The sequence below is a fragment of the Bos indicus x Bos taurus genome, chromosome 2, assembly GCF_003369695.1.
Source record: "Bos indicus x Bos taurus breed Angus x Brahman F1 hybrid chromosome 2, Bos_hybrid_MaternalHap_v2.0, whole genome shotgun sequence".
In the NCBI taxonomy this organism is placed as follows: Eukaryota; Metazoa; Chordata; class Mammalia; order Artiodactyla; family Bovidae; genus Bos; species Bos indicus x Bos taurus.
The window spans coordinates 110,514,015-110,538,462 of record NC_040077.1 but is presented as its reverse complement, the minus strand read 5'-3'; the positions used below and the strand labels follow the sequence as shown (position 1 = coordinate 110,538,462).

Below are 24,448 nucleotides of genomic sequence, written 5' to 3'. Positions count from 1 at the left end.
ATACCAACCCATTTTTATGAAGATCAAAAAAGACAATGAACATGGAAATGAAGTGAAGTCGCTCAGTCGTGTCCGACTCTTTGCGACCCCATGGACGGTAGCCTATCAGGCTCCTCAGTCCATGGGATTTTCCAGGCAAGAGTGCTGGATTGCCATTTCTTCTCCAGAGGATCTTCCTGACCCAGGAATCGAACCTGGGTCTCCCACATTGCAGGCAGATGCTTTTACCGTCTGAGCCACCAGAGAACATGGGGATGCCCACAAATGCAATTAACAGAGGTGGAATAGACAGGAGGAACAATTACAACTGTGATAAGAAAGCTGTTCATGTAACCATAAATTCTGTTAAGTTGCTTCAGACAATATGAGTCATTCCTAATATAACAAATTATTTTTAAAAGCGATAAAACCTGCTGAGACTTCATCCAATGACAACTGTCAAATTAATATGCAATTTGTCAAGAGATCTGGCACTCTTGAACATAGCTACCTTCCAAAGGATTTTGAGTTTGAGATAAGATGTTTAGTTAGGGGACTTCAAATTCTGTCCCTTATATAATAAACGTGTCTTCATCCTCACCCCTTAAAGAGGCAGCCACTAATTTAGTGATATCCCTTATAGGAGACAGGCTGCCACAGGAGGAAACTGATTGCCCAGAAGAATCTCACCCATCTCCATCCCAGGTGGCCCGAGTGGTAAAGAATCCACCTGCCAGTGCAGGAGATGTAAGAGACGTGGGCTGGATCCTAGGGTTGGAAAGGTCCCCTGGAGAAGGGAACAGTAACCCACTCCAGTATTCCTGCTTGGAGAATCCCATGGACAGAGGAGCCTGGTGGGCTGCCGTACATGGGGTCACATGGACTCAGACATGACTGAAGGGACTAAGCACTTAGCAGGCATGTCCATCCACCTCCCCTCCTGGCTCCCTGTAACACCATCAAGAATTTTCCTTCCCTCCACCCAGTTACAACAGTGGAGCCAAACCAAGCATCCCCCTTAATTATCTCCACAACCGAGGACAGAGCAACCACCTTCCCACCTCTCAGCATCTGTCCCCTCCAAACCTCTACCTCCCTTTGCCCTTCCTTCCTTCCTTCCTTCCCTCCAACCCTCCTTGGACCCACCACTGTCTCTCCACCATTAACTGCCAAGAATGCCTCACTGATGCAAATTACATAACCCTCTATGTGGGTGCCTTGTGGATTGGACCATTCACTCATCTCTAAAAGCAAACAACAGGTTGCCAAAGCTCACAACAAATAGCACACTCAAAGGCTGCCCTTTCCTCTCTCAGGTGAAGACTTTACTTGCCCACTCTCTGACAAAAGACTCGTAATTCTACCTCAAGTCGGAAATCCTTTGAGTGCTCTGAAATCAGGACTCCAAAATGAAAAACCGCCACCCACGATGACAATCAGAGTCCCATAACCACTGCCTCCTACAGGGTCTAAAGATCTTCCTGATCCCTCAAGAAAAGTTTTCTACCCTCAGTGGGCAAGATAACTGACCTCAAACTGACTGTACACAGTATAAGATATTGCTGGGTTATTAAAAATATTTTGCATCATTTACCACACTCAACTACCATAAAAGTTGGATTAAAAAAAAAAAATCTAAGAAAAAGGGGCTTCCCTGGTGGCTCAATGGTAAAGAATCCACCTGCCAATGCGGGAGACATAGGTTGGGAAGATTGCCTGGAGAAGGAAATGGCAACCCACTCCAGTATTCTTGCCTGGGAAATCCCATGGACAGAGGAGCCTGGCGGGCTACAGTCCATGGGGTTGTAGAGTCAGACACATCTTAACGACTACACAAAAATCTCAGAAAATAAATGACAAGAAAAGGAATGCAAGTACCATGGATCTTGGGTGCACATTCACATCCTGAGGAGTACTCCCAGCTCCCTCTCCTCCCCCAGCTGCTCTAGTGGACATCACCAGCTCTGCAGGAACAGAAGGCACTTCAGAAAGGAGGGGAACAACTGCACTAACGTTCATCTCTTCCAAGATTCTTATGCTTTTGCACGTTCTCATTGGATCATACTTCTAGACGTAAGCTAGATTTCAGAAGAGGGCTGGCTGGGAGACAGAGACGGAGAAAGGAAACAGTGACTTGTAGAATGAGAGAGAAAAGGAGCAAATAATCAGGAAGAATTAGGGGCCAAATAATCCTGACCACCAGCCTGAGGGACCTTAGTTGTCCTTTAGGCCGAAGACTTCAAACCAGACCTTGGAAGTCTGCATGTCAAGGATGCTTTTGTTCAGTTGGCATATAAAGCTTTTAAAATGCAAGCCTAGGACTTTCCTGGTGGCCCAGTGGATAAGAATCTGTGGGCTAAGGCAGGGGACACAGATTTGATCCCTGATCTGGGAAGATCCCACATGCCGTGGAGTAACTCATAAGCCCATGCGCCACAACTACTGAGCCTGAGAGCCGCAACAACTGAAGCCCTAGCACCCAGGGCCCACGCTCAGCAACAAGAGAAGCCACCGCAACGAGAAGCCCAAGCACTGAAATGAAGAGTAGCTCCCACTCGCCACTAGAGAAAGCCTGCACAAAGCAACAAAGACCCAGTGCAGCCAAAAATAAATAAATAAATACCATATTTTAAACAACTGTAAGCCTTCATTTAAAGACTTTACAGAAAAAAGAGATCTGACAATCCCACCCTATTTTTCCTCTCTTGGGCACAGGTGGTGGAGAGGGGCAGCCACTCCCAGTGTCCCAAGATGCCTCCTCACCCACCAGCCCTCTCCACCCATCACTTCACTGTTTTATTTCTACCCCCTGCCTGTTGTAACATTTGCATTTATGGCTCCAAACAAGACCTCTCTCTCACTTCTTCTACAAATGAGAAAAATAAAGCCCCAGATGTGCAGCCACAGCTTCTTAGAACAGAGCTGCCTAAGAATCCTAGTGCCTTTACACATGACCAAGTGCTTCTGAAGCTCAGTTTTCAGGGTAGAATCTTGAGTTAAGGAAACAGCTGTGCTGGCAGCCTTGTTCCTGAAGCCACCCTCTCCTGGCTAAACAATCTTTAACCTAAGAATTGATCTTTAAGACTTTCACCTTCATGGACTCATCACTATGCATTACATGCTTATAGCAACCTGTAGATCCCTCCCACATGTTGGCCATGCTGTGAATGTCTTCAGGATTATTCTGGGAGATGCACTTTATTAACACTGTTTTACAGGCTCAGGACAAGGGCACACAGACAAGTGCATTGGCTGAGCTGCACTTGAACCCAGGCCAATCTGATCCCAGGGCTTGGATGCTCACAGCACACCTTGCTACTCTCTCTCTCAATTAAAAAAAAAAGAAAATCAGAATTTAGTCCTGAACAAAGTTCAATGATAGGGTCTGAAACAAAACATCAGAAGGGGCTCCACCTCTCTACCTGGAATTGTCAATGAGTTTCTGTATATAGGCCAGCTGCCCCCCTAATACTAGAAACTCCCTCAAATTAAAGCTGCCCTGCCTTATATGCCTTTGCGTCTAATCGGTATAGAGTAGTCACACTTAAAACCACTTGGAATTAAGTCACGCTTAATACCACATCATGTCTTTCCTCTCCTAGGAATTCCAAGTGGTATTAGCCAACAGCTCCTATTTTCAGTTTTTGATCAAATTTTACTAAAAGGGGCTTCGTGAGAGGAGGCATTTTATGCCCCATCTTGGGTTCTGGGCTGCAGTCCGTGTGGTCACAAAGTGTTGGTCATGACTGAGCATGCACACATGCCCCACCACTGCTAGGATTCTCAGAAAGGTCATTTCTCTGAACATCATCTCTCTCCTCTCCTAGTCTTACTCACCCATAGCTTTAACAATGTTTTTCCTTTCATTTTCCCAAAGTAAACCAGGTAAAAATTCAGCTCTCAGTGATTTTTTAAAAAAGAGCAAATATGCAGAGAACTTGAATACCAAAGCAGATGGCTGCTGCAGAAACAATACTGGTCCATAAGTAATAATAATACTTACAACCCATATGATGGTCAGTCTTCTGGACAAATAAGGATCTATATTCCAGTGAGTGAATGGAAGGAATGTGATGTAGAACACTTCTTGTCCCAAAGCAGCTGAAAATCGGAACAGGTAATAGTAGAAATAATTCTTCACGACATATTTCTGTACATAAGCCTAAAAGACAAAAGTTAGAAGGCTCTGTGAGTTCACTGAACAGGTTACCATAAAGACAAGTTTTAAAAACCTCCTCCTGGGGACCTCTCTGGTAATCTAGTAGTTAAGAGTCTGAGCTTCCACTACAGAAGGTGTAGGTTCCATCCCTGATAGGGGAGCGAGGATCCCTCATGCTTCAAGCTGCAGCCCAAACAAAACAAACATGAGAACAACAACAAAACACCTCTATCTACAACTCATGGGGTTTCAATTGCCAAGTTGCTGCCTCCTTTTCCATTATTAATCACTGGTTGGCCAAAAAGCTTGTTCAGGTTTCCGTATGGTGTAATAGGAAAAACTGAGCGAATTTTACATTATCATTGTATCAACCCAATACCCAGTCATTATTGTCCGAATATTGAACATCTATCTATCCACCCTGATGTGTCCACACAAACACAGATAATGTTTTGTTGATATTGTTGTTGTTTAGTCACTAAGTCACATCTGACTCTTTTGTGACTTTATGAACAATATAGCCCATCAGGCTCCTCTGTCCATGGGATTTTCCAGGCAAGAATACTGGAGTGGGTTGCCATTTCCTTCTCCAGGACATCTTCCTGACCCAGGGATTGAACCCATGTCTCCTACACTGGCAGGCGGATTCTTTATCACTTCATAAAATTAAAGTAGTAACATCCAAGACAGAAATATCAGGGGAAGACACACACACACAAAAACTCAAAGCCTTTCTCCTGAGTACACAGAAAGCTAGAAACTCGAGGTAGTGGAACTCTGTGAGAACACTGTGTGGGTCTATGACTGTGGTGGATTCCCAGGTGGCACTAGTGGTAAAGAACCCGCCTGCCATCGCAGGAGACATGAGAGACCTGGGTTTGATCCCTGTGTCAGGAAGATCCCCTGGAGGAGGGCACAGCAACCCACTCCAGTGTTCTTGCTTGGACAGAGGAGCCTGGCAGGCTACAGTCCTTAGGATCACCAAAGTTGGACGCAGCTGAAGCGACTTAGCATGCATGCATGCTTATGATAGACAGGGGAATGGCCCCAAAGATGTCCACATCCTAATCCTTAGAATCTGCAAATATGTTACCTCATGTGACAAAAAGAGGTTTGCAGATGTAATTAATGATCTCGAGGTCGAGGGGTCACCCTGGATTATGTGGATGGATTCAAGGTAATCACAAAATCCTTAAAAAAAACAGGAGGCAAAAGAGTCAAGTCAGAAACCCAGTTAGAATCTGAAGATGCTACACTGTTGACTTTGAAGATGGAGGAAGGAGCCATGATTCAAGGAATACAGGCAGCCTCTAGAAGCTGGAAAAAGTGAGGGAAAGGACCGACCCTCTGCTTGAGGCTCCTAAAGGAAGGCACCTTTGCTGATGCCTTAATTTCAGCCAAGTAAGAACTATTTGGACTTCTGCCTTCCATGCATTCTGTAGCCACAGAATAAACGAGTGTTGTTTTAAGCCACGGCTTTTGTGCTAATCTGTTGCGGCAACAAGAGATAGCTAATATGAAGACTTTAGAAAAATCACTTGCTGATGAATGTTTGTAATTTACCTTTTAAATGGGATTTGTTAAAGTCAACCCACTACAGTGAGAACCTAAGAAACAGCAAGTACACCTGGGCCTGCTAAAATGCACTCCCATTTTCTATCATCCTGGTAGTAGGCAGGGAGAAGAGGGAAGGAAAAAAAAACTTAAGGATATTAAAACTGGAGTAAACAAACAATCTATTTTAAAATATGGTATATGTCCTCAAATTATGGTATAATTGTAATGAAAAAAACAAAAACAGTCACCCCAATAAATGAATCTAAACAATAGAATTTTAATGTTAATGAAGGTAGCTGTGAACTTCATAAAATCAAAGTAAAAAACCAGTACTGAAAATGAGAAGGAAAAAAGGCAGCCCTACCACAGGATTGACTCTGTCAAGGGTCTTGTAGGTCTGGAGTTTTGGTTTGTTTTTACACAATGTCTGAGGTCCTTGAATCCTGGGGGAATCCAGAGAATAAGTTATATGCATTTATTTTGCAAATAGTCATTGTCTATGATGACTCAGAACTTGGGCTGCCAAGAATATTCAGATGAGCCAGGCATGAGGCCTGGCTTCAAGAAGCTCTTATCTGGTGGGGGTGGGCGGGTATCAAAATCTATAATTTGAGGAAATTAATTTTTAAAGGACCAATATTTTATTTGAAGCCTTGAAAAAGGCCAAGAATGCTTTTATACTTAAAAAAAAAAAAATGACCTTGGAAATTGCCAGAATATTAACTGTGCTAGACACTGTTGGCTACCTACCAAGTATGCATCACTTTCTCCTCTTTCTGAGGTTCCTGATTTTATTCCAGCATGTCTACCTCCCCTACAGAGCCCAGTGTCTCAGGCGGGAGTTGACACCATCCTTGGCTCCAGAGGTATATCTAGATTTGTGTAAACCAGTCACGGTTAAGTGCAAATCTTCAGCCTCAAAGCCCAGCGTTACATGGCACTATCTGTGAGAAAGTTATTAGTCAGGAGTAAAGTTACTCGTTAGGAGCATACAATGTAAGCCTGAAGTTCATCTCTCTTTGGGGAGCAACTTCACTTCTAAGTGAATTCAAAGGAGAGAGAATGGATCCATCCTCAAGAGCAAAGACAATAAAGCACAAAATGAATTAAATAAAGAAGTGTATAGTTCTACCTCTCTGGCAAGATAACTATGGCTAGACGTGCAGAACGAGGTCAAGGGACCGTGATGAATACGTAAGTGACAAACTCCTCCCTCCTCCTCCTGTCACTCATTATCTAAAGTGAGGACTAATCTCTACAGACTCTGTTTTATAAATATATATCCAACAGGCTTGACCTTTGGCCAAATCCTGTGAAGAGGCCTTTTGTATGTGAAGATTAGTTATTTTAACGCACCAGCTGCCAGGTACACTTGGGACTCTCTCCTGCTTTGAAGCTTTAGGAGGAAAAACTTTTGCCAAACTTTGACAAGGGTCAAGCCCCTCCCTCATGTCATTTCACAGTACCCAAGGGCTTTCCTGGTGGCTCAGACGGTAAAGAATTCACCCGCAATGCAGGAGACCTGGGTTCGATCCCTGGGTTGGAAGATCCCCTGGAGATGGGCATGGCAACCCACTCCAGTATTCTTGTCTGTGGAATTCCATAGACAGAGGAGACTAGAGGACTGCAGTCCATGGGGTCAGAGTCAGAAATGGCTGAGTGACTAACACTTAAATAATAAACACTTAAATGTTACATGACATCATAAACAATCAGCAACAACCATACCCTATCCTAGAGACCTATCTGAGACCAAGTTCAATACCTTAATCCTAGTAAATAATGGAAAAATTTGCCAAAGATGACAAAAAACTGCTTTAGTGTTCAGTCCAGTCACTCAGTTGTGTCCGACTCTTTGCAACCCCATGAATCGAAGCACGCCAGGCCTCCCTGTCCATCATCAACTCCCGGAGTTCACTCAAACTCATGTCCATCGAATCGGTGATGCCATCCAGCCATCTCATCCTCTGTCGTCCCCTTCTCCTCTTGCCCCCAATCCCTCCCAGCATCAGAGTCTTTTCCAATGAGTCAACTCTTCGCATGAGGTGGCCAAAGTACTGGAGCTTCAGCCTTAGCATCATTCCCTCCGAAGAACACCCAGAGCTGATCTCCTTGCAGTCCAAGGGACTCTCAAGAGTCTTCTCCAACACCACAGTTCAAAAGCATCAATTCTTCAGTGCTCAGCCTTCTTCACAGTCCAACTCTCACATCCATACGTGACCACTGGAGAAACCATAGCCTTGACTACACGCACCTTTGTTGGCAAAGTAATGTTACATGTAACTAATTAATATCTTTAGGCATGCTTTCTACAATCTCTTAGGAACTATTTTTTTGGTGGAGAACTGAATCCTCTCTAAATCTTAGAAACAAAAAGCAAAAGTGAAATTAAAAATATCAACATGTATATGAAGTGAAGTAAAAGTCCCTCAGTCGTGTTCAACTCTTTGTGACCCCATGGACTATACAGTCCATGGAATTCTCTAGGCCAGAATACCGGAGTGGGTAGCCTATCCCTTCTCCAGCAGATCTTCCTGCCCAGGAATCAAATCGGGATCTCCTGTGGTGCAGGATTCTTCACCAACTAAGCTATCAGGGAAGCCTCCAACATGTATATAGGGCAGCCAAAGGAGTTTTTAGGTAACATCTCTATATGTAACTAAATAGCTTGAGAGCTAATATTTGCCTCCAAATTCTTAGGAATTATACATACTATAAATAATTAAGTACTTGTCTTTTCAGAACAAGAATCTAAGTTTCCCTTGTAGGAGATCACAGTGTGTATCACTTTAATATATCTCTGTAAAGAAGAATTTTAGTTCCAGGGTATGTGTTGGTTCCACTGGGAACAATTAGAGGTAGCAGAAACTGGGGTTAGAGAAAGAAACAGTAGGTAAAGTGAATGGCAGAGAGAAGAGAGAAAAACTGACAGAAAATCAAGTCCCGGAATGAAACATCTACATTCTACATAACTGGCCACACACAAAGGGCTTACATCCCAGGCAGTGGGGCTGCATTTCTGGGGCCCAGACTCAGGAGGGAGGCAGTGATTAGCACCCAATTTTCTAAACAAAAGATCAGGACAAGCACTGAACATACAGGTGGGTGAAGAGCTATTTTTAGAAATAAAACATCTCTTAGTATGCCAATCATCTGCCTTAAAGAAGTTTCTAGTAAACAACAGATGATATGATGGAAATTACCCATATATCCATCATTACTAACTGTAAACTGTCACTGAAATTCTCATTTTGTCTGTTTCACCTATTGATTTATTTTCCTGAAAATGAAAGAAAAAAATGTTTTTGCAGGAGCAGGGAAAAATACATGATCTCAGTCTTTCAATGCCATCTTTCCCTTTTGGTCACACATTCCTCAAATGCACATTCTCCTAAAATGGGGGGTTTGGTAAACTAATGTTCGGAGGGGAACAGCTGCTCTGTTTTGCAGGTACCGGAATATTCTGTGTTCTCTGCAAGGCTGCCTTCAATGGATAACTAAGTCAGGACAGTGAGACAGCCATACAGCTTCACCCCAAGATGAAGACAAAGAATGCTGCCAATATATGACTTCTTGACTTAGCTTTGCCCCTAAAACACCTGAATGGTGTTTGGTTTTCCAAACACACACACAGTCCTAAATGCAAAGGAAAAATGGCCAGGTCAGCACCACTGACTGTAAGAAGGGCTGACCCAGACAGCAAAGAAGTGAATGTCCAGCAGGCTTGGCAGCTGGCCCAGCTTCTGAGTTTTCAAAGGAGGAATACAAGAAACAGCTTTTGGCCAAAACTATGCATGACCTTGGGGAAGTCAATTTGCCTTTTTGAACCTCAACAGCCTCAAATGCAAAGGATGGAGTAGTTTAATTGGCTTTTAATATACAAAAAGAAAATTCTGTCCATGGAATTCTCCAGGCAAGAATACTGGAATAGGTAGCCATTCCCTTTTCCAGGGGATCTTCCTGACCCAGGGATCTTACCGTGTGAGCCGCCAGGAAAACCCTAAGTAGGGAAGTGCCCATTAAATAAAATGTTACCCCAGGATGTATTATACAAAATGATGTAAAATTGAAACTAATTGGTTGAAAGTGAGGTGGGGCCCAGGGAACCTCTCTTTCAGCTCAGACACTACCTCACACCAAAGCCTCCAAGTTTTTCTCTGGAATATTCCCTCAAAGCAGTTCAATAATCAGTTTGAAAACCACTGACCTTAATCTCTTCCTGACCTCATATAGCTAACCTCCTGTAACGAAACTCTGGCCTTGAGTATACAGGCTATAAACATTCTGACCTTAAGGTCTTCAAAGGACTTGATAAACTCTGCACCAATGTCATTGAAGGTCATATGAATTATCTCCATTTTTTTTTCTGATTAGAGTTGTAAATGTAAGGATTCTTCCAAAGGTCAAGTTTGAGATACTACTCTATCTCAACACAGCCAGAAGAAGTTCACATCCGGGGAGGGTAATATCTGAGGCTCCACGTGGCCTGTATTAAATTGGAAGCAGTAGAAAGAGCTCCTTCTCCTTGGCTGAGAGATCAAATCTCTACAGAGTACAGCACAATCTTCCTTAAAAATAACTTTAGGACTCAAAGCTTTTCTAGAAGACACCAAACAGCAGCATTTCCTTCAACATGGCTTTGCTTTAGAGAAGTTTTACAGACCAATGAGAAAGAAGCAAGAGAGTCCAGAGCTAATAGACTTGGAGGGAAGAGTCCAGAAAAGGGGAGGGTGCAGAGCCAATAGTTAGGCACATGAACTCTGGAGGCAGAGTGTCTTGGATTAAATCCAGGCTGCTCCAGCACTCACTACCTGAATGAGCATCTCCCAAAGGCCTGTTTCCCCTTCTGCAAGTGGGATTAACAACAGTACATACCACATGGAGACACTGGGAAGATTAAATTGGAGTGTGCTGCTCTGCTATACGCCAAGCATCAGGTCAGAGCCAGGTGGAGAAATGTTGCTCTAAGACCTACTTGATGGCCATGAATGATGATGGTAGCAGGGAGGATTTCCCAGAAAGCATTTCTCCATTCTAACACACACGTGACTCACCTGGATCTTATTAAAAATGCTGACTTTGATGCAGTTCACCTGTGGCAGGGTTGCGAGTTCTAATGGGCTCTAGGGTGATGCAGATACGGCCAGGTTGCCCACCCATGGACCACACTTTGAGTAGCAAGGGGCAAGGACATTCCCAGTGAAGGGTTTTTAAACCCAGATGGAAGGTTCTCAGGTTTAATTCTCAGTGTTAGAGGAAGGCTCAACTGGAGTTTAAGAGAGTAAGAGAGCATGATCAAAGTGACAGGTAAAAATGCTGGTGACAAACCAGAGGGAGCAGTTCATGAATTCCATGGAGGATCCCACAGCAAGCTGAGTGCAGGAACTGAGCCCTGGTGTGCCCCTCAACCACAGGAGGTACTGACGGGAAGGGCACGAGGAAGAAGCATCCCACCGAAATAGCAGTGGATCAACCGACCCACTGACGATGCAGAAAGAAAAGAAGCCGTCCCAGGCTCCCTGCCTTCATCTGAGAAGGGTTTGCATAAATTCCTGGATGACAAATTCAAAATTAGTCAAAGAGCTCTGAAGCATGAAAAACATTCCTAACCTCTCAGACCATCACAGAAAAAGAAATCTCATTTCCCTAAAAAGGGCTCTTGTACTACCGTTTGAATCCTGGCTTGGAGACAAGGTTCTCTGGCTCTGCAGGCCGGAGTATCTGTCCTTATGTTCTCTGCTAAGACAGAGGCAGCATTTTTTTACTTTTGGAGGAAAAGATAAAAACTAAGAAGAGAGGGGTTGAGAAGGAGAGGGTAAGATGAGAGAGTACCATGGAAACACATACAATACTATATGTAAAATTAGATTATCGGGAATTTGCTGTATGATGCAGGGAGCTCAAACTGGTGCTCTGTGACCACCTAGAGGGGTGGGATGGGGTGGGAGGTGGGAGGGAGGTTCAAGAGGACGGGCACATATGTATACCTATGGCTGATTCGTGTTGATATATGGCAAAAAACAATATTGTAAGTCAATTATCTTCCAATTAAAAATAAATAAAATTTTTTTAAAAAGAGAGGACTTTGCTGGTGTCTTTACCACTGAGCCACTGGTATGGCTCAGTGGTAAAGAATCTGCCGGCCAATTCAGGGGACACCAGTTCAATCCCTGATCCAGGAAGATCTCATATGGTACGGAGCAACCAAGCCCATGTGCCACAACTACTGAAGCCTGAGTGTCCTCCAGCCCATGCTCCACCACCAGAGAAGCCATCGCAATGAGAAGGCCACACACAGCAACTAGAGAGTGGCCCCCACAACTAGAGAAAAGCCCACGCAGCAACAAAGAACCAGCACAGCCAAAAATAAATAAAAATTATTTTTAAAAAAAACTAAGAGGAGAGTATTCCATTAAAATCAATGGTTTTGGGAATTTTAAACTGCTTTTTTAACCCAACTTGGGAAAGCCTTTGTCATTTCTAGTTACATCTGCTATACATTCAACCTACACACGGATTCTTCTCATCAGCTCCCGGGGGCTGTCATCTTGGCATCATTTTCCAAGGTGGGAACCACTTCATGTGCTTGCAGTTTGGGAGGCAAGGGACATCAGCCTGGTCTCCAATCTAACAGTCATTTATGGAGACTGGGGCCTCCGGAGAAACACCTTCCATGGTGGGAGAAGTGTCCTGGAAGGTAGGCAATTCGGGACTAAAGCTCTAGCCTTGCCCACGTTCTGCATGTGCGTCCTCAGTCGTGTCTGACTCTTTGCGACCCCATGGACTGTAGCCCACCAGGCTCCTCTGTCCATGGGATTCTCCAGGCAAGAATACTCTTGTGGGTTGCCATTTCCTTCTCCAGGGGATCTTCCCAACCCAGGAATTGAACCCCCATCTCCTGTGGCTCCTAGCACTGGCAGGCAGATTCTTTACTACTGAGCCATGTAGTAAGAATTTCTAATCTAGAGCCTAGAGATGAGGAAGGGCAAATCTAAGGAACTTGACGCCTCTTCATTACAGCCTACACTTTGCAAGGTTTGGGTCTTGCTCCCTGTCTCTAAAAGCCTAGCTTTGGTGGACATGTAAGGACACACTGCAGAGATGGAGCATTTGCAAAAGAAACACTCCAAGGTATTATAAAACAGCAACTGGCATGTTAACACGCCAAGTACAAACCAAGCAATGCCCTCCTTTTTGTTTTAACTGAAAGTGGCAAATCTTTTGCAGAGGGAGGCCACATCTACACAGATCATGTATTCAATGCTTAGACTTTGTGCTCAGTCACTTCAGTCGTGTCCGACTCTTTGCGACCCCATGGACTGAACCTTCACCTCCTGCATCTCTTGCACTACAGGCAGATTCTTTACCACTCAGCCATTTTACACTTTAGGGATGGAAGATTGACAACAAGTGAGATTATTTCGTTTAGCAATAAGCACTATGATGAAATGAAAGCAGGATTAAGTGATACCAAATGATATGTGTGTGTTGGGGGATGCTCTCCAAGGAGGAGACATTTGAGCTGAGCCCTGCATCGGGAAATGAGCTGGTTCCTTTGGCGTCCAGGGTTAGAAAGACCACTTAGCAAAAGGCCCCGAAGGAGGAACCAAGCCTGTGTGCCAGGACATGGCAGATGAAAAAGAGAGAGAAGAGATGAAATTAAGAGCAGAAGCAAGATCAAGCTAAGGTTTGGCATCTCGGCTGAGAATAACAGCAAGTCCCTGAAAGGTTCCAAATAAGAATTTCATTATTTGAACTCTGACAAAACTAAAACAAGCTTTGGCTCTGAAGCCAAGGGAAAAAGCCACGCTTTAATTCTTTTGTTTTTAATTTCTTAAACTTAGTGGAGAAATATTAACTAGCAGTGCTAAACTTAAAAGCCACTGGGGGTGGAGTCGCATTGTTTGCCCAGTGGGGTAGATGTCCATTTGTTTGAATTTCCATCTCTTTCCTAACATGCTTCCATCACTTTTAATTACTCTTTTTGTTTTTTTTTTTTCAGTTTAGGAAATCAAGACTTTGCAACCTCCAAAGAAAATTAAATGATCACTCAGGAAGCCTAAGGAAGATTGACAGTGTCCCTTGAAGGGGAAAACAGAAGGGACAAGAATGCATGAGGGTGTCCTCTTTCATCTTGCAGTTGAGATAGAATTACGAGTTGGGTGATCTGAGATGTCGTCTCCGTGCTCGGGTGATTAAAATTTCACGATGGCGAGACTGAAAGTCAATTAAAATGGAAGGACAACGTCTTCGAATAAAAGAGCTTGAAAGGGAACAGCACACTAATCACTTTCATCTGCTTCGTTGGCATTTGCTGGGATCACTCAGTCTGTGTTCCAGAACAAGAGGGAGGCTCAAGAGAACTGAACTGAACTTGGCTTTTATTTACAGTGGCGTTTTCGTTGTAGCCTTTCCCACAGTTTGAGCTTTGCTTTCCTCTGGACCATCCATCAGATTTCAGCTCCTCCTCTGAATGTTTGATAATTTCTTTCTCTTTTCCCCAGAGACCAGCTCTCATATCGGGCACCATCAGGAAGGGTGAAAGGGACAAGGATTATTAAATTCTGTGAACCAGGGTGAAAATAATGCTCGACCTGAACCTAGAACTGGATCTCACAGCTCGACAAAATGCAGCCTCGTCATCACTGTTAGAACTGTGCCTGAAACACAGAGTATCTGCTGAGGACCCAAATGTAGGATTGAGAGAAAGAGAAAAGAGAGAATGAGAGGCGAGGACAGCACTTGGCAGAGACCAGAGACAGGGCCTCTGCGAGGAGAAGTCCCTCCACAGTCAGTAAGAGCAACCAGAGTCGACACAAAGAACAGAAATCACCACTCTCATTTTTAGAGTGGGTGGGAGAACCAGCTGCCTTTTAAATTCTCAGAATGTCTTCAGAACAACTGTTTTGCAAAACAGTTTGGATCTGCTAAAACCTGAACCACACTGTGCCAAACATTCTTCCATTTAATTGTTAAGCCCTGGTGTGTTCAGGGAGATTTCTGATGCAGATGTTTCTCATTCATTTATATTAACTTATCAAAAGGACATTTGGACGAGCTATAGGATGTTCAAGAAGGAGTCATAAGCTTGGGTTTGTTAGTTTTAATGCAGGAATTCTACCCCCTACCCAGATACACATACTCAGAACTCAGAACTTGGAAGGACTGACTCAGTTCTGCCCTAACCTGGCAGCATGAACTCACCCACTCCTAATTCCCTTCAAGAAACATTTGCTAAAGATTTATAAAGGCACCACCAAAATATGGGTAAAGGCGGTCAAAGATATAAACTTCTATTTATAAAATAAATAAGTCATGGGGAATTACTGTTCAGCCATGGTGACTACAGTCAATAAGACCATCATTGCATATCTGAAAGTCTGCTGAGAGTAAATCATAAAGGTTTACACCACAAGGGAAAAAATTCTGTATCTATGGGTGGTGATGGACACTAGTCTTACTGCGATGATCATTTTGCAATATATACAAGTATTAAATCACTGTTGTACACCTGAAATTAATGTTATCTGTCAATTATACCTCAGTTAAAAATTTTTTTTTTTTTTCCTTTTAAAAAGGCATCACCAAAATGTAAGAAACTATTCAGATACACCTAAAGTTTTCTCCTTGGTGACCTTTTATGTACGGAGATTTAAAAACAAGGCTTCCCCGGTGGCCCAGTGGTTAAGAACTTGCCTGCCAGTGCGGGGGACACAGGTGTGATCCCTGATTCGGGATTTTCCACGTGCTGTGGAGCAACTAGGCCTGTGGGCCGCAACTACTGAGTTCCTGCTCTAGAGCCCAGCAGATGCAACCAGTGAGCCCTCGTGCTGTGACTGCTGAAGCCCGTGTGCCCTAAAGCCAGGCTCCACGATGAGAGAAGCCACCGCAGTGAGCTTTTCTTTCTTGATCCCTCCCTGCCCCTCTCTGGGGCACTGTTCTTACATGGTGATGGGTATCGCAGGGAAAGCAGGGATGGGGCATTCTGCTGAGAGGGTCTCACTCCCTGCACACTTCTAAGGCCTTGTCTACACCAAAAGTTCTTGGGAGGTTCCATCAATTTCCGTCACATTTTCAAACCACAGTTCCCTCTGGAAGCCTATCTCTTAGCAAGTTTAAAGCCACTGGTCACAAAAATAAACTTAGGAAAAGCTTTGAAATTATACATACACGCATAAAAGAACATTAAGAAGAAAGCCATGCTGGGTGAGAACAATGGTCCTCCCCACCCAACCTGTTTCTGGGCACACTGATTTCCTTATGCCCTGTGAGGGTTGTTTTTTGTTTTGTTTTCACTTTTAATTTTTTGAGTTAAAATTTGGGCTTTTTATATCATTTGTTTTTTTCCTGATTATCTGATGATCACTTGTTATTCTTCTGATGAACACATTTCACTCTAGAACATGCGGGATTTCAAAAGCTGTACAAAGTAAAAATTACCCAGTATCCTAACCCTCAGATTCAACCCCTATGAATATTCCCATTGGTCTTTCTCCTCTCTGGTGCCCAAGCATGTGGCCTGTGTTTACAAAAATTGAGATTCTACTGAATCTTAAAATTTTAAGTATTATTTATTGTATTGTAAGCATTTCCCTATATTATTTTAGATCATGATTTTGGTAAGGTTTAACCATTTAAGTTTTTCTTGTTCCACCTTTACTGTGACCCCCCCTCCCCCTTCTTACACACCCATTCTTATAGCAACTCCCGGGACAGACCAAGACTGCAAACACATCACAGGTTGGATGACCAAGAATCTTATCACCCGAGAACCTCTTTACTGGAGTTTCCCACCCACTTCCGTTAGAGCCCCCAGAGGTACTGTTCCATGGATGCTGTCTCACCTTGCTCATTCCTCAATGTTTCCAACAGCGACAACATTCCCTGAGACCACCTGTCTGCATTTTTTGGTCTTACTGTGGCTTGCTTGTTTCGTTTTCTGGTGACTTCAAGTCTCTTTGCCAGATTTTGCAGAAGCATCAGGGATACAGTTTAAGGTGGCCTAATGGCCACAGTTATGAGGGCTTCCCTCATAGTTCAGTTGGTAAGAATCACCAGCCTTGGGCAACTCTGGGGAAGTTTGAATTTTTCAACTGTGCAGTAGATCTAATACCAGCTCCCTTGCAGAGGCCCTTAGAAGATAAAAAGAAGTTACTTATGTAAACCATACTACACCACACCAGACACAGTGTGAGCTCAAGAGATGGTAGCTGTATTTGCATGGTTTTAGTAAGGTGTTTCCCAGGTGGCTCAGTGGGTAAAAAAATCTGCCCGCAATCCGGGAGACCCAAGTTCAATCCCTGAGTCAGGAAGATCCCCTGGAGAAGGGAATAGCAACCCACTCCCATATTCTTGCCTGGAGAATCCCATGGACAGAGGAGCCTGGCGGGCTACAGTCCATGGGGTCACAAAGAGTCCATCACGACTGAGCAACTAACACACACACACACACACACACATAAATACTAAGGATAGTGTCAGAAGTGTCTGGTTATAGGAGAAAGCACAGAGGAGGGGAAGTAGATGAGAAGATTTAAAAAACAAAGATATTATAGAGGAGGAGGAAAGGGAGCTGTCCTGGCAGGAGGCTGGAACTGCGACAGAAAGAGAAAGGGAACAGGGACATTCTAGCCGAAGGAATGGCCTGAGAAGTACGGATGCAGCAAGGCACAGTGCTCCTGGAACAGAACCTGGTCCACATGCCTGGAGCGTACGGCATTTATAGCAGGAATCGTCGGCAGCAAGGCTGGAAGGGGTGACTAGAACCAGAGAGCGGAGTCCCGAAGGCGGTAACGAGGAGGATGTGGGTAATGGGGACCACTGAGAGTGTTTGAGCAGGAAGTGTCATGATCAGAGGTGTGCTCTGCACGGCCCGCTCTGTGCTCACATTCTCATCCTTTCTCCGTGATTCCCCCATTTTTGCAGGCTGACATGTGTCTCAGGAGAGGTCAGACACCCTTGCACCACAGCCGGGAAACCACTTCTCAAGCTCTGCTCTTAGAGGGTCTCACACACAACCTGCCTCTGCCACCCGCAGCCCGGGGTGAGCCTCTTGGGCTCCGGGTTCCCCATCGGTGCTCCCAGGGCCTCCGTGGACCATCATGGAAGATGAAGAAAGCTCGGTTTCTGTTTCTGGCCTTGGCTCTGCCGTGTGGGATCTGAGGATACAGTTATTTAGCAAGAAACCACAGGAACAAAAACAAGTTGATGAAACCCAGAGAAAGTGAGTTCCTCCATGGAAGGCGGCCGAATGCCACAGGCTGTGTCAAGACCCACCCCAAATGAACCCTTGGGCTGCAGCTCAGTTCTGTCACCGAGGGACACATGCTTCAGAGGCCTCCCCCGCCAGCGGAGACCACGGCTCCTACACCGGAGGACACAGAGCTCACTGCAAGTACCACAGTGTGGAAAATGTGCTTCTCATTTCTTTTCCTAGGATACTATTTCCAGAAAGCGCTGTGTGACCAGAACCGATGACCCTGAGGCAGAGATGGTCAGAGAAATGTGGGTTTGCAGCCCCGATGAGGAAGGGAACCAGACCAAAGTAAACAATGGAGTGTCTCTGCCTGCTTCCACAAGGATGCTGACAAAGCAGGGTGAACACGGGTTGAAAGAAAAGACAGAAAGGAGGCCTGGGGTCCTCACAGGCCTCATTTCAGAATGGTAGACAGAGGTCCATGTATGCAAAGCTCTGCCCACTGAATCACACCACACACACACCACACACACACACACACACACACACACACACACACTCTTCCTTCCCCTCCCCCGCGCCACTTTCTAAGATGGAATGTAAACCTGCCATCCTAAGCCCGTTGAAATCACAAGTCGTTGCCACACCGTCTGAAATGCAGGCTGTTTTTGTGTGTTCGTCGCTCAGTCCTGTTCAACTCTTTGCGACCCCATGGACTTTAGCCCACCAGGCTTCTCCATCCATAGGATTTTCCCATGGCAAAAATACTGGAGTGGGTTGCCATTTCTTTCTCCAGGGATCAAACCTGGGTCTCCCACATTGCAGGCAGGCTCCTTATCGTCTGAGCCACCAGGGAAACCCAGGAAATGGAAGTTACTCCAGTTAAAATAATGACTTCAGCATCACCCATTATCCTTTGAAATGTGGTCCCCAGACCCAGAGCATGGGCATCACTTGATAGCAGTTGAGAATGTCAAGTCCACCCCAGACCTGGGGAATCCCTGGGAATTTTAACCCGATTCCCCAGGGGATTCACACACACACACACACACACACACACACACACACACACACACACACACACACACACACACACACACATTGAAGTTGGAGAAGCACAAATCCACATCTGATGAGAAAAATAAGATTGGATGGATGTACTAAGGTTTTACAGTGCTCTCTAGGCCTATGGACACATGAAAGGGGAAAAGTACTTTAAGACAGAAAGTAGATCGGTGGTTGCCCACAGCTGGAGCTGAGGTGGGGAGGAAAGGGGGAGGGGCGCTAATGCAGATGAGTTTCTTTTTAGGAGGATGAAAATGCTCTAAAAATAGCTTCTGGTGAAAGTTGTACAACTCTGAATATACTGAAAACCATTTAGATAGGCGCATTGCATGGTGTGTGACTTGTATCTCAAGAAAACTTAAAAATAGAAATAAAAGCCCTCAAGAGTCTTGGAAACACCAAACTGAAAATTCATGATTCCCACTGCAAAAGAGACCACTTGCAGAACTCTTACTGAAGGGCACCTCCAGTAAGAGACTGCTCTATTGTCCTAGGATGGTGAGATTTAAGGGGCATGTTAGGAAACACAGTTTCTTCCAGCAGGGCAGTACTGAAATGGTCACTGGCTCTTAAAATATGAAAGCTTCCATGCTGCCCTTAGACTCAGGCTGCAGGGTCCGTGTCCTGGACTCTGTGATGTAGACACCCCACTCTGATCCTCCTCCAGCTGTGTCCTTCTTCCCTGAGCAAGGGAAGATGCTCAGGCTGCTAGATCCTTCTCCAGACACCTGGTGGCCCAGCATTCCCTGCCCAAATGCCAGAGCTTGCAGGCAGGGCCTCTGCAGGTCTCTCTGTCAGGGTCGTCCTTCCTAGGGTAAATGAGACTGCTGGTGTGCGTGCGTGCTCAGTCACTTCAGTTGGGTCCGACTCTTTGCGACCCCATGGACTGTAGCCCGCCAGGCTCCTCTGTCCAAGGGATTCTCCAGGTGAGAATATAGGAGTGGGTTGCCATGCCCTCCTCCAGGGGATCTTTCTGACCCAGGGATGGAACTCGAGTCTCCCACATCTTCTGCACTGCAGGTGGATTCTGTTACCTATTGAGCCAGCTGGGAAGCGTGAGCACTGGTGTGCACTCCCCTAGACCCGAGGGCTGGCTAGTGTGAGGAAGCAGACTGGGCACACAGGAATCCATCGTGCAGCCCCAGGCAGTGACAGGCCGGCTCCCTGACACCACCGCATGCCAGCGAGGAACTCTGGGGTCTGAGAATTTTAACTATGAACCTAGCTTTCCAAGTCATATGAAGATCGATATGTCAAGGTAGGAGGACAAAATCTATCTAATGTAATGCTTTGTGGGCTTCCCTGATGGTTCAGTGGCAAAGAATCTGCTGGCCAATGCAGGAGACACGTGTTCAATCCCTGATCTGGGAAGATTCTACATGCCATGGAGCAACTAAGACTGTGCCACAACTACTGAGATGTGCTCCAGAGCCCAGGAGTTGCAACCACTGAGCCCAAGTGCTGTAACTACTGAAGGCCACTCACCCTCGAGCCCATGCTCTGCAATGAGAAGCCACCACCACGAGAAGCCCTCACACTGCAACTAGAGAGTACCCCCGCTTGACACAGCTAGAGAAAAGCCCAAACACAGCAACAAAGACCCGGTGCAGCCTAACATTAATAAATAGAAAGTGAAAGTACAAGAAGATGTAATGCTTTTTTAGCTCGATAAATATCTTGAAAAACTACTTTGACCTATGGCATCTTTTTCTCCATTTGTGCACTTGTCCTAAAACCGAACCATTTTAGAGGTCAATTATTTTTTTCTTCTAAGTTTGTCATGCAGTCAGTGAATATTTGTGGTTTTCTCCTGAGCATGTCATATTTTATAGGTAAATATTAACTATTCATTAAAGGCCAGCCCATCTTTTCATAGCTTCATACATAATTAATGCTAAGGATCTTTTTTTGCTCTAAAAGTATAAGAAGTTTTAGGATAAGAAGCATCTTCACTGTGCTTTCATGTATGCCTCGTATTTACAAAACATGATAATTGAAAAAAAGAGAAGAACAGGAAATAAAGAACAATGAAAAAAAAAACAACACTGAATATTTTACAACATTCATAAAGCTTAAAGGTCCTCTTGGGCTACTTTTCTTCTCCTGTTGTTGCTGTTCAGTTGCTCAGTGTCTGACTCTGTAACCCCGTGGACTGCAGCACGCCAAGCTTCTCTCTCCTTCACCATCTCCCAGAGCTTGTTCAAACCCATGTCCATTGAGTCGATGATGCCTTCCAACCATCTCATTCTCTGTTCTCCTCATGTCCTCAGTCTTTCCTCATGGAAAAGCAAATTCTCAAGGAAAAAAAAACACAAGCTGCTGAAGACTTTTTTTTTTTAAATAACAGAAACAGCTTAAATGGACCTTTAGGGAGAGGAGGAACTTAATGAGTTGAACAGTAAGAGTTTAAAGAATCTTTCATGGCCCTTTGATTCTTCTCAACTGATAGTTTGGTGACAGATTATTAGAAGGGGTGATTTTGCTCTTGTGTCACATGGGACCCCAGTGTGAGCAGGAGAAGCAACCATACTTATCAGGCCCTCTCAAAAATATTGGAATTATTTTTATTCTGTGTGAGCCGTGAAACTGAGGCCAAGCTCATGAGTTTACTTTGCACTCCTCTGAGCACACAGATGTCACCCACGCCTGGTGCCAACCAAGTAGACGCCACTCAGATGTATTTCTAGAATGGCTCCCCATCCTATATGTGGAAGCTCTGTCATCTGGATTCCCTATGGGAACGTAGCAATTTTTCCTTTGTAGTGAGGATTAAGTTTAAATACAACAATACAAGCAATAGCAGATGCTTCAAACTTTCCAACATTTTGGAAGCTGGGGTGGTAGGGGAGATAGGGAGAATGATCTCAGATAAGACTGTGAATTTGTAAGTTGCTCTGCAGTTGTACTGGCCAGTATTGTAGCCAGATGTGGCTATTTAAGTGTAAATGTAATTAGATAAAAATTCCAGTTACTGAGTTGTACTAGTCGCATTTCAAGGGCTCAGCAGCCACATGTGAGTAATGGCTACGCATGTGGACAAGCACAGATACAGAACCTTCCCAACTTCATAGGAAGTTCTATTGGAAATGCCGAATTAAGAGAGTTTCTGTGTTTCCTTGAGGTCCCACCAAGCCTTCCTATACTCACTCTGTTCTTGGGACTATGATTTCTTATATAGCCATGTGTTTGCAACTTGAATCAACTTATCTTTAAATTCAAAAAGCAGATAGTAACTGATGTACAATCTACACAGCTTCACGGCTTTGTGAATAAACAAAAACCACATTTTAAAAAGGTGAAAAGTAGCCAAGCTGATCAAATATCAAGCAATAATTTCATAAATCCACCTGTCAAGTATGACAGAACAGCCAAAATGACTTTATTCAATCAATCAATATCAATCAAAGAGAATTGATTCACATCTCAAAACAAGCAGACTGAACCACCTCCATCCCCAGTGGCTTCTCAGTGCACTCAGAATAAAGTCCAAATGTCTGACCATGGTCAAGGCCTGAGATCTGACCACTGTTCTTTTTTCCTGCGTCTCTGCCCACCTCGGTTCATAGACCAGCCACCCTGGCCTTCGTTCACTACTTGTTCCTTCAGCATGATGAGCAGTTCCCATCTTCTTTATTGAGCAGGTTTCTGTGTGGCTGGCTCCTTCTCATCTTTGAGATGCCAGCCCCTCAGGGTTTCCCCTGTGAGATGCCTTCTCCGGCGACTTTCTCCGCAGCTGCATTGTGTGGCTATGTGATACCGTCTTTCTAATTTGTACCCCACTTGAGTGCTTTTTACCCTTGGGCTTGTTTCCTTGCCTACACTGGACTGCAAGCGCCTGGAAAGCTGGAAGCCTGACCTCTGACTTCCTGTGGAAACCCTAACATCCAGCACAGCGGCCATGTTCTGCCCACCACATAGCAAGCGCACAAGGAACACTTGTTGAGCGAACAGACACGAAAACGAAGAGTGAACCACAGGCTCTGGGTGGAAGGGGCCTTAGAACCACGCAGAAGTTCATAATGACCACCCAGGCAGGTGTGCCAAATATACATGTTTGGACTCCACTCTTACAGTCTGACTTACTAGGTCTGGGGGGAGGTTCAATTGGTCTGGTTTTTTACAAGTTCCACTGTTAGTCTGATCGCTTCACTTTCAGAGGAGGTAACTCAGGCTCAGACTTGCCTGACTTTCCAGCTAGTCAAAAACTCTCATTGTGAAAAACAAATATCATATATCAAGGCATATATGTGGAAAATAGGAAAATGTTATAGATGAACCTATTTGCAAAGCAGAAACAGAGGCACAGACATTGAGAACAAATGTGGCATGGGGGTGGGATGGATTGGGACTGGGATTGACATTATATACACTGCTATGTATAAAATAGGTAACTAATGAGAACATACTATATGGCACAGGGAACTCTGCTCAGTGCTCTGTGATGATCTGATTGGGAAGGAAATCTAAAAAAAAAGAGGGGATATATGTACGTGTATAGCTAATTCACTTTCTGTACAGCAGAAACGAACACAACATGGTAAAGTAACTATATTCCAATAAAAAATTAAAAAATAAATGCATGCTACCACAGGGATCAAAGATCCCATGTACCGCAACTAAGACCTGGTGCAGCCAGTAAACAACAAATAAACAGAAAGAATTGCTGTACCCCGTCAGGCACTAAACAACCAGGCCTCGGCAGTAAGTTCCAAGAGAAAAGCAAGAGAGTTCCATAAAAACATCTACTTCTGCTTTATTGACTACCCCAAAACCTTTGAGTGTGTGGATCACAACAAACTGTAGAAGATTCTTAAAGAGATGGGAATACCAGACCACCTGACCTGCCTCCTGAGAAATCCGTATGCAGGTCAAGAAGCAACAGTTAGAACTGGACATGGAACAACAGACTGGTTCCAAATTGGGAAAGGAGTATGTCAAGGCTGTATATTGTCACCCTGCTTATTTAACTTATTTGCAGAAAACATCATGCAAAATTCCAGGGTGCATGAAGCACAAGCTGGAATCAAGAGCTTGCTGGGAGAAATAACCTCAGATATGCAGATGACATCACCCTTATGGCAGAAAGCAAAGAAGAACTAAAGAGCCTCTTGATGAAAGTGAAAGAGGAGAGTGAAAAAGTTGGCTTAAAGCTCAACATTCAGAAAACTAAGAACAAGGCATCTGGTCCCATCACTTCATGGGAAATACATGGGGAAACAGTGGAAACAGTGAGAGACTTTATTTTGGGGGGCTCCAAAATCACTGCAGATGGTGACTGCAGCCATGAAATTAAAAGACGCTTGCTCCTTGGAAGAAAAGCTATGACCAACTTAAACAGCATATTAGAAAGCAGAGACATTACTTTGCCCACAAAGGTCCATATAGTCAAAGCTATGGTTTTTCCAGTGGTCATGTATGGATGTGAGAGTTGGACTATAAAGAAAGCTGAGCGCCAAAGAATTGATGTTTTTGAACTGGTTTTGGAGAAGACT

At 44.4% G+C, this 24,448-nt stretch overlaps 1 protein-coding gene across 1 annotated transcript in view; it reads right to left on the bottom strand.

The window, feature by feature from the left end:
• SGPP2 (sphingosine-1-phosphate phosphatase 2) overlaps positions 1-24,448 on the bottom strand; it is a 147,176-nt gene that overhangs the window by 88,703 nt on the left and 34,025 nt on the right. Inside the window, exon 2 of the mRNA XM_027514575.1 lies at positions 3,983-4,141. Coding sequence (XP_027370376.1) covers positions 3,983-4,141 — 159 coding nt within the window. The remainder of the gene's footprint in view (positions 1-3,982; positions 4,142-24,448) is intronic.